This window comes from Fukomys damarensis, unplaced genomic scaffold (assembly GCF_012274545.1).
Source record: "Fukomys damarensis isolate Sample0158 unplaced genomic scaffold, DMR_v1.0_HiC HiC_scaffold_33, whole genome shotgun sequence".
Lineage (NCBI taxonomy): Eukaryota > Metazoa > Chordata > Mammalia > Rodentia > Bathyergidae > Fukomys > Fukomys damarensis.
In genome coordinates this window covers 56,485,489-56,496,420 of record NW_022900945.1, presented here as the reverse complement: position 1 = coordinate 56,496,420, position 10,932 = coordinate 56,485,489, and the positions used below count along the sequence as shown (strand labels likewise).

The following is a 10,932-nucleotide window of genomic DNA, read 5'->3' as shown; positions in this document are numbered from 1 at the left end:
AAAAAAAAAAAAAAAAAAAAAAAAAAGGCTGGGGTGTGGTTGTGATAAGAGAATCTCTAAATTCAAAGGAGGAGGAAAAAGAAAAGTCATTGAACCAGTTGTGGTGATGCACACCTGTAATCCCAGCACTCGGGAGGCTGAGGCAGGAGGATCGCTGTGAGTTCAAGACCAGCCTGGGCTACATAGTGAGTTCCAGGTCAGTCTCAACTACATAGTGAGACCCTATCTAAAAAAACCCAAAAAAACAAAAAACAACAAAAACCAAAACAAGAAAAGCCATTGAAAATAATTTAAACTTTTTTTTTTCATTTTTTTGGTTACTGAGAGAGGGTCTCACTATGTAGTTGGGGCTGACCTGGAACCCACTATGTAGCCCAGGCCTTGAATTTGTAGTAATCCTCCTGCCTTCGCCTCCCATGTGGACTACCATGCCTGGCCATAGTTGTTTTTTAATATGCAAGAACTGTGAGTTGGCATGGTGAGGCATACCTGTTATCTCAGCACTTGGCAAGCTGAGACAGGAGGATCACCCTGAGTTCGAGGCCAGCTGGGACTACATAGTGAGGCCTGTCTCAAAAAGAAAACAAAACAAAACTTTAGAATCCAATTTATTTACTTTAAAAGCTCAACAGGGCTGGGGATTTAGCTCAGTGGTACCGCCACCTGCCTCAAAAGTGCAAGGTCCTGAGTTCAATCCCTGGTTGAAAAAAAAAAAAAAAACCTGAATAAAGAAGGAGGTATTTGCTAACTAGCACTCACTAGCCTGTTAGGTGCCAGCCATGCTGACCTTGGAAATACAGAGATGAAAAAGACAAAACCCTTTCAGTGAGCTTGTGAAGATTAAAAATAATAAATGTACGAGGATATAAAAACTTTAAAAAGCCAAGTGTGGTGGGGCACATGTGTAAACCCTGTTTTTGGTAGGCTGAGACAGGAGGATTGCTGTGAGTTCAAGGCCAGCCTGGGTTACAAAGTAAGTTCAATACTAGCCTGAACTCCATAATGAGACCCTGTCTCAAAAACAAAACCAATCCCTTTAATTGGTCACCCATCTCACCTAATCAAGGGTTTTCACTACAGCAGTTCTCCCTACTCCTAGACAGAATTTTCCCTCTCCACTGAATCATTCCCAATCTACTATTCCTACCATCTTTAGGAAAAAAAAAAATCCACAAAGACTGTTTTTTTTTTCTTGTGGTGACACTGGAGAGTGAGCACAGGGCCTCACTCACACACACTAGGCAAGAACTGCTAACCATCATGAAGACATCCTCCTTTTTTTGTTCCCGGGGATTGAATTCGGGCCCTTGTGCTTGCAAGGCAGCCCCTAAACCACTGAACTAAATCCCCAGCTCATCTTCCTTTTTATTAGTACATGTTGGTAGTCTAGTCACATTCTGTGGGGTCACACTCACTGTGGGGCACAAAAATTCTGTTTTTTTTTTTAGTTTAATTTTTAATTCATTAGAACCTAGGGAGTGATTTTTTTTTTTTTTTTTTTCCAGACAGTGTCTCACTATGTAGTTGAGACTGACCTGGAACTCACTGTAGCTCAGGCTGATCTTGAACTCACAGCGATTCTCCTGCCTCGGCCTCCCAAGTGCTGGGATTACAGGCGTGCGCCACCATGCCTGGCTAATGATTCACTTTTGATTCTCTCACAATGTATACATATTCTTTCAGAAAATTCTATTGGCTCTACCCATAAAATCTGTTCCAGTTCTCACTACCTCCTGTTCCCACCATGGGCCGCCATCATATTTCACCTAGATTACTGCAGTAGATTCTTAAATTTTTGTTTGTTTGTTTGTTTTTTGTATCGTGGATTGAACTCAGGACCTTTGCTTGTGAGGCAAGTGGTGGAACGACTGAGCTAAATCCCCAGCCCTAGATTCCTAAATTTTCGTTCACCTTCTGCCCTTGCTGCTACTATCTAGTATCAATTAGCGATCCCAATGATCTGGCTTTTTTTTTGTTTTGTTTTGTTTTTTGAGACAGGGCCTCACCACTTAATCCTAGCCTCTGGATGGTGGGTGGTCTTGAAGGCACTACTTAACCCAGGTGGGCTTTGAACTCATGATCCGCCTGCCTGGGGCTCCCAAGTGCTGGGACTATTGACATGTGCTCCCATGCCACATTTAGTAACCACAGTGACCTCTAAAACAGAAATCAGTGTAATCCTGTTCTGGTGAAGAATGAGAAACACTGTTTATGTTCTAGCAAAGCTCCCATCTGGCTTATACTTGTGAGGCATGTCTCTCCATAGGAAGAGTTTTTTGTGTGGAGAAAAGCCACTCCAGGCTCTCAGCCCAGAGCAATCAGGGTTACCTCTCGATATGTTCGCACTACTCCCGGGATGTCGTGAAAAATCAGTGCGGCTCCGGGATTCCTGGCCACGCCAACTCCAGTGGCAACATCCATCTGTAGAACACTGTCATCAGAGATCATCCACATTCCAGGCTCACCTGGAAAAAGTCAAAAGAAAGTACCTGGTTGCAACCATCATGTCACTTACTCTACCTTTATTTTTTATTTTTGGGTTTCTTTGAGATAGAGTCTCACTGTGTACCCCAGGCTGGCCTTGAACTTGCAGTGATCCTCCTGCCTCAGCCTCCCATGTGCTAGGATTATAGGCGTGCACCATCATGCTGGACTCACTGTATCCTTATTTAAACTCCAAATAAGCAGAGCACTCAAGACCGTTCTGTCTTCATTAAGGTGAACATCTATTCCCAGGAAGAGCGTGTGACTTTGAGGGTAAATTCTTTCTGACCAGCATTTCCCCTTTATATACTATGACAGCAAAATAAAGGCCTGCTTTAGACTTCCGGAACGAGAAGAACTGCTCAGAGTATAACTGTTCTCCTAGGACAAAGAAAAGCTCTTCTTATGTGCAAGGGTACCTCTCTACTAAACTTTTAGATTTTCTCTAAGGATGAGTGTGCTTTGAGCTACAGACTGTTGCCAGCAGGAGAGTGACAACTGGCAGAAGGGTTCTGAAGGTGGCAAAGGAATGCGAAAGATTAGGTAAGAGTACTAATCACAAGGTTACTGATCCTGGCACCCTTGATAGTGGTCACTCGCAAGTCAATTGTGATTAGACTGAGGGATCTGATCTTGGCAAATACAGGCATCTTTTTATCATGTCCAAAACACACAGCTAATGTGAAATGAGGCCCAGCGTTACAGCTCAGCACTTTACCCATAATTCCCAAAACCACAAACCAGCCAGCTGTGCTTGCGGGACAAAGGCGGTGTGCACACCACAGAGTGTGCTGGCTGCAAGGCCAGAGCCCACACTTCCAAGCCGAGGACTGATTCACTATGGCTTTTCCTGAACGCAGTAGTACGCCTTAGACCAGAAGTGCCTTGTTGATCAAGAATACAGTTTAGCCCAGTAGAAGGCCACACGTACCTACCACAGGGACGGTCTATTAGGAATTAGCCCTGAAATGGGGCCCACAGTATGGCGTACACACAACTGCTTCCTTTTCCTTCGTTTGGCTGAGCGGGCAGTGAAGGTCATAACATGATGTGCACCGTGTAACACGCCATGTGTTCAGCAGGCCCTTGTTCAGTACACTGGCTGAGTACTGAGAGCAGGGCCAGCCAGACAGAATTACCAGGTAATACAACAAACACTCCAAAGCGAGGGGCCCGCAGGGTTAGGTAACTCGGGGGAAATCTCTAAAGTTCTGTGGTGAGGGGAGGGGAGGAGAGGGAAGGCCTTCAGACCATGCTCGTCGACAAGATGCGTGCTGAAGCAGATGACGTCCCCCACGGAGGTCCACGCGGTGTCTGGCTCGATGGCATATTCCACGGCAACGGGGACGTAGTCCGCCATGCCTGGGTGCCGCTGGTCCCAGAGCCTCACGAGTGTTAGCCCTCTGCTCACAGCCTGGGCTGTGTACGTATAGTTCCCACTCCCTGGTCCAATAAGCAGCAGGTCATCTCTAAAAGTAGATACAAAAAGAATGGCTAGGGGTGAAGCTCCACGGTAGAGTGCTTGCTGAGCGCCAACAAGACCTTGGGTTTGATTCCCAGTACCACAAAAAAATAACAGAAACAATCTCTGCAAAGAGACATTAGATATGGCACAGTTCTTTTTTGCGGGGACCATACTACAATAGTGTACTTTCAACACCCCAAAGCTCAGAAGGAATTCTTCAACCAAGAGTAAGCAACTGCAAGTATCTTCATATGCATAGTGCTTAGCAGACGTTTCCCTTCTCTCCTGTGTGTGTGTGGGCATTGGGGATTGAATCCAGAGCCTCTGCTAAACCACGTACCCAGCCCTTTTCATTTTTTGTTCTGAGACGGTCTCTCTAGGTCACTATGTTGCCCAGGCTGGGCTGGAACTTGCAGCCTCCTGCCTCTGCCTCCCAGAATACTGCAATTATAGGTATGTGTCATCATGTCTGGCTTCCAGCTCTTTTACAATTTTTACTTATGTATTTATTTTTTGTGGTTACTAGGTACGGAACCCAGTGTCTCCACACTGAGCTACATCCTCAGTACCCTCAGACACTACCCCTCTTTTGTTTTTTGTTTTTGGTGCTGGAACTGAACCCTGGGCCTCCAGCATGCTAGATTTCAGGCAAGCACTCGAGCACTGAGCTCATCCCAGCCTTGGGTTTTTGTTTTTCAGACAGGGTCTCCCTGTGTAGTTCAGGCTGGCTTTGAACTCAAGTCAATCCTCGGGCTGGGAATTTAGCTCAGTGGTTCTGGAGCCTGCCTCAAGTCAACTGTTTTAACTCAGCTCCTCAGTGCTGAGATTACAGGGGTGGTGTGCACCACTATGCCCAGCCAGCTTTTGGCTTTTGTTTCAGACAAGGTCTTGCTATGCAGTCTAGGCTGGCCTTGACCTGATGATCATCCTACCTCAGCTTCCTGAGTCCTGGGATTTTAGGCATGCATGCCTGGCCCTTAGCCTTTTTTAAAAAACTTGAAATTCAGGGTGGAGAATTTAGCTCAGTGGCACTGTGCCTGCCTTGCAAGCACAAGGTCCTGAGTTCAATCCCTGGTACTGAAAACAAAAAAAAAAATTAGTGTGTGTGTATCTACACGTGCACTGGAGACTGAATCCAGAGGGCTCTACCACTAACCTATATCTTTATTTTTAATTTTGAGACTGGATCTCTGTTTGCCTAGTCTTTAACTTGCAGTTCTCCAGGTAGGCACCTTACACCTGGCTTCTTTTTCCTTTGTTTTTTTTTTTTTTTTTTTTTTTTTTTTTTTTCCAGTTTTGTGAGACAGGGTCTCACTATGTAGTTCAGCCTTACCTTGAACTCACCAGCCCAGGCTGGCCTCAAACTCACAGTGATCCACCTGCCTCAGCCTCCTGAGTGCTGGGGTTACAGGCAAATACCATCAAGCCTGGCTTCCTTCCATTCTTTTTTGTTTGTTTTGTTCATTTTGTTTGTTTGTTTGTTTTTCTGGTTTTTTGAGACAGGGTCTCACTATGTAGCTGAGACTGCCCTGGAACTCACTATGTAGCCCAGGCTGGTCTCCAACTCACAGCGATCCTCCTGCCTCAGCCTCCCGAGTGCTGGGCTTACAGGCGTGCGCCACCACACCCGGCCTGGTTTGCCTGGAACTTGCTGTATAGTGCAGGCTGTACCTAAAGTTGTGATGCTCCAGCTTCAGTCTCCATTCGAGTTCCCTCAATTCTGATGAGAACATTAGTGTGTTTTCAATGTAACGGCTTTAAAATTTTTCTTCCAATAAAGCTTTTAAATAACACTCTACAGCTGGCATAGTGGTGCATGCCTGTAATCCTAGCACTCAGAAGGCTGGGTCAAGAGGGTTGAGGCCAGTCTGGGCTACATAGTGAGTTCAAGACCAGCCTAAACTGCATAACAAGATCCTATCTCCAAAACCAAACCAAACCATACTGAACCAAAACAAGCAAAGCAAAACAGAACAAACCATTTAGTTGTCTTTGGGTCTTTTCTGTGACTTCAGCCTTGGTAGATTAAAAATCTACTGAAATTTTTCTTTTCTTTCTTTCTTTTTTGGTACTGGGGATTGAACTTGGGTCCTTGTACTTGTGAGGCAGGTGGAAGAACCACTGAGCTAAATCCCCGGCCCTATTTCATTTTCTTTTGTTGTTGTTGTTTTTTTTTGGTGGGGGTGGTGGTGTTTTGAGACAAGATCTCACTATATAGTTGAGACTGACTCACTATTTAGCCCAGGCTGGTCTCAAACTCATAGTGATTCTCCTGCCTCAGCCTCCTGGTATTAATTAATTAATCATTGGGGGCTTATTTATTTTGTTTTTTTGAGACAAGGTCTCACTATGCAGTTGAGACTGACCTGGAACTCACTATGTAGCCCAGGCTGGTCTGAACTCAGTGATCCTCCTGCTTCAGCCTCCCAAGTGCTGGGATTATAGGCGTGCGCCACCACGCCCAGCTGTTTTTTCTTTTTGAGACAGGGTCTGACCATGTAGTTGAGACTGACCTGGAACTCACTGCTTAGCCCAGACTGGTCTCAAACTAGCAGTGATCCTCCTGCTTCAGCCTCCCTACTGTTGGGATTACAGGCGTGTACCACCATGCCCAGCTTTCTGTTTTTTTTTTTTTTTTTTTTTTTTTTTGGTACCGGGGATTGAACTCGGGTCCTTGTGCTTGCAAGGCAGGCCACCGAACCGCTGAGCTAAATCCCCGGCCCTGTTATTTGTTTTTGATACAGGGTCTTGCCATGTAGTTCAGGCCAGTCTTGAATTCATTATGTAGCCCAGGCTGGCCTTGAACTTGCAGTGAGGAACCTGTCTCAGCTTCCAAAGTGCTGAGATTACAGGTATCTGGCACCACGCCTGGCAGAAATGTTTCTTCATTGATAATTAAACCATTCTTTAACTAAACCTGATCTTTTATATTATTCGTATGGTATTGGAGATCACACCCAGGGCCTGATACATACTAGGCAAGTCCTCTGCCACTAAACTATACCCCCAGCCGGTGTTTAATCCTAAAAAGAGAAATAAAGATCAGATTCCAAGCCCGAATGTGAAAAAAGTTACTAGAGCTGCTAGTCTAACATGTAAGATTCCTACCCCAGTGTCAACAACTGTTTTTTTTTTTTAAGTACTAGGGATTGAACCCAAGGCTTTCCCACTGAGCTACATTAGTCCTTTCTAATTTATTTTTCGGTACTGGGAATCAAACTGGGGCCCTTGCGCTTGTGAGGCAGGTGGCAGAACCTCTGAGCCAAATCCCTGGCCCAGTCCTTTCTTATTTTGAGACAGGATCTCACTAAGTCGCTAAGTTGGGTTCAAACTTGTAATCCTCTTGCCTCAGCCTCCCAGAGTGCTGGGATTGCAGAAACAGTGCTTTGACTTCCTATCGTACCTGTTCAGAGAAAGATAAAGCTGAGTGCTGTGCGTATGGAATCTCTCTCCAATGCTACTGTAAAACTGGATAACGAAGGTGAGAGCCATGCCCACTGGAAAGGCTGACAGGGTCCTTCCTGGGGCTGTGTGCAGTCTGGGCTGGCTGCTCACACGCAGGTAGGTCACTGGAGCCACCTGTGGAGATGGAGACAAGGCCTGCTGTGAGGGCAGGCTGTGGTCAGCACACAAGGCTGTGTGGCTGAGGCTCAGATGTCTTATCATTCAAACAGGCGCCGTAACACCTGCCTCATTTTCATGATACAGAAGAGATAATCCATATAAAGAGCCAAGATAGTAGCTGGAAGACAGTGGACATTGAATGGCTAACATTTTTTTAAAGAAAATTTAGCTTGTGTTGATTGATTGATTGAGACAGGGTCTCACTAAATAATTCAGACTAGGCTTGAACTCACTGTGTATCCCAGGATGGCCTCAGACTCATGGGGATGGTCCTGCCTCAGCCTCTAAGTACTGAGATTTTAGGCATGCGCCCCATGTTGGGCCCCGATGTTTTCAAGTGCATTAAACTAACTTATCTCTGAGGCCGCTATTTGATCTTAGCCAAAATACCAAAAAGCAGTCTAAGCCCATTTCTATTTCTAAAATTTTAAAACTATATCAAAGCCAGATTTTTTTTTTTTTTAAACTGGAGTTTGAATTTAGGACCTTGCGCTTGCGAGAGACAGGCAGCAGAACCACTGAGCTAAATCCCCAGCCCTATCAAAGCCAGATTTTGATAGCAATAGTTCTGTATTCCTCCCACACAAACCCTTTAGCCGAAGCTGCTCAGAAGACAATCGTATCATTCATTCTGTAGTTGTTTTTTCTCAGCTCTCCTGGGGATTGAACCCAAGGGCTCATGAATTGCTATACAAGTGCTCTACCGCAGAGCTACATGCCCAGAAGACAACTGTATCACATTGAGGCTAATCTCTTTTATCACAAAAGGTTCTAAAGTTGATTTTGACTTTTAAAAAAATTTGATGATTTATAACCATGGCAAGACTGGTGTCTCTTAGGGGTTCATTTCTGGTTTCTATAGAAGTTTCTAGCTCTCTCCCACCTTGGTTTTTAAAATTTTGGTACTGGCGATAGAACTTGGAACCTTGCACTTTTGAGGCAGGCGGCGGAACCACTGAGCTAAATTCCAGCTCTTCTTGGTTTGTTTTTCAAGACAGGATCTTGCTATGTAGTTCAGGCTGGCCTTAAGCTCACTATGAGCCCAGGCTGGCCTGTGCAATCCTCCTGCCTCAGCCTCCTGAGTGCAGGGATTGCCGGCATGCACCACCAAGCCAGCTCCTTTCTTCTTTTCCCAAGTGAGCATCTTGACTCACCTGGACTCCAGTTATGGTTGTCTGGTTGACTCCAAAAGGTTCAACAGAAGTGACTTCCAGCACAGCAGTCCCTGCGACAGAACCAGCCTTCAGGAGTCCTGCACCATCCTCCTCAACCACGGACGAATTAGGGAAACAATGGAGTACTCGGGTGCTGACTAAGGCTGCTCCCTCTCTAGAAGACAAATGGAGCAAATGTGACTCTTGGGGCCCTTTCTCTTTTCTTTTCCTTTTCTTTTTGGTTTTTGAGACAGGGTCTCACTATGTAGTTGAGACTGACTCACTATGTAGCTCAAGCTGGTCTGAAACTCACAGCGATCCTCCTGCCTCAGCCTCCTGAGTGCTGGCATTATAGGCGAGCACCACTACGCCCAGCTCTTGGGGCCCTTTCGATTAGAGGGAAAGGAGGGAAAAATACTCCAGGACCGCTATTAAATCTGCCCTTTAGGAAACTGCTTGGCATTCTCTACACTGTGTAATTATTTGTTCCTCAAGTTAAGTCTACCCCTTTTTTTTTTTGGTTTTCTTTTTTTTAGTACTGGGGATCGAACTTGGGACCTTGTGCTTTTGAGGCAGGCAGTGGAACCACTGAGCTAAATCCCTGGCCCTGTTTTTGTTTTGGAGACACGGTCTTGTTATGTAGTCTAGGCTTGCTCTGAACTCACTGTGTAGCCCAGGCCGGTCTTGAACTCCTGGTGATCCTCCTGCTTCAGCCTCCCAAGTGCTGAGAGTACAGGTGTGTACCACCAAGCCTGGCAAAAGTCTCCCTTTTGATTATGCTCATATATTTTTTCTTTTATTTGCTCTTTTTTTCCCTGTAGTGTGGATTGAACCCAGGGTCATTCTACTACTGAGCTACATCCTCTGGACCTACTCCTCGCTTTTTATTTTTAAAAATTTATTTACTTTTGAGACAGGTTCTCACTATGCAGTCCAGCCTGGTGTGCCTCCTAAGTGCTGAGATTACAGGTGTGCATCACCAGGCCTGTACATTTCTTATATTTTTGAGACAGGGTCTCACTTTGTAGTTCAGGCTGGTCTTGAACTATGTAGCCCAGGCCTTGAATGTACCAAAAATCCTCCTGCTTCAGCCTCCTAAGTGCTGGGATTATAGACAAACCCTGCCCCCACAATCCTTTTTAAAATTTTCTTTGAAACAGGGTCTTGGTAAATTGCCTGGGATGGCTTGAAAGTTGTGATCTTCCTGCCTCTGCTTCCCAAGTAGCTGGGATTATAAGCATCTTCCACCACCTTTGGCACACTTAGCTTTTAAAAAACCAAATCCAGGGTCTAGGGATTTAGCTCAGTGGCACTGCGCCTGCCTTGCAAGTACAAGGTCCTGAGTTTGATCCCCGGTACGAAAGGAAAAAAAAACAACAAATCCAGGCCAGTGACGTAGGAATGATAGTGTGCCTTTTTAGGGTTATGTGAAGCCCTGTTTTCAATCCTTAATACTTCGGGGGAAATGTAAATCCTATTACATATTTTCATTAAAAATTTATTCAACCATTTAACAATCATTGAGAACAAATATTCAAACAAATACTTGTACATGAATGTTCACAATCATAAAAAAGTAAAAATAAGGTCATGCATGGTAGTTTACAGTAAAGCCCAGCAGGTTGGCCTGGGGATTTAGCTCAGTGGTGCTGCCACCTGCCTTGCAAATGCAAAGTCCTGAGTTCGATCCCTGGTACCAAACAAAAAAACAACCCACCGGCATCTGGCTTTTAGGCAAGAGGACCACAAGTTCGAGGCCAGCCGGGGCTACATAGCTAGACACTGTTCTCCCCCAGCCCCTACCAATAGTAAAAATAACCTGTCCATCAGTGGGTGAATGGATAAACAAAAGGTGGTTTATTCATATACTTGTAATAGAAAATTATTGGTCAGAGAAAGGAGTGAAGTCCTGACAGATGCTCCAATGTGCAGCATCAGAAACATGGCAACTGAAAGAGTCCCACACAGTCGCTCTCCCGTGATTCTGCTGCTACGAATACCCACAATAGTTGATACTATAAAGGCAGAAAGCAGTTCGTGCTTGCTAAGGGCTGGGAGGCGGGGAGAATGAAGAGTGACTGCTCACTGGGCACGGAATCTCCTTTGGTGGTGATGGAAATGTAGAACCAGGACTGCCAGGGATGTAGCTCAGTGGAGCCGCACCTGCCTCACAAGCGCAAGGTGCTGAGTTCAATCTCTGGTGGG

The 10,932-nt window shown here is 45.4% G+C and overlaps 1 protein-coding gene across 2 annotated transcripts in view; it reads right to left on the bottom strand.

Annotated features, from left to right (window-relative positions):
• Positions 1 to 10,932, bottom strand: part of Nup210l (nucleoporin 210 like) — a 92,177-nt gene that overhangs the window by 13,211 nt on the left and 68,034 nt on the right. For both annotated transcript variants that reach the window (XM_010643966.2, XM_010643965.2), the window contains exons 30-33: positions 8,728 to 8,902; positions 7,353 to 7,528; positions 3,736 to 3,953; positions 2,329 to 2,465 (exon numbers count right to left, since the gene is read on the bottom strand). In XM_010643966.2, the coding sequence (XP_010642268.1) occupies positions 2,329 to 2,465; positions 3,736 to 3,953; positions 7,353 to 7,528; positions 8,728 to 8,902 (706 nt within the window). The remainder of the gene's footprint in view (positions 1 to 2,328; positions 2,466 to 3,735; positions 3,954 to 7,352; positions 7,529 to 8,727; positions 8,903 to 10,932) is intronic.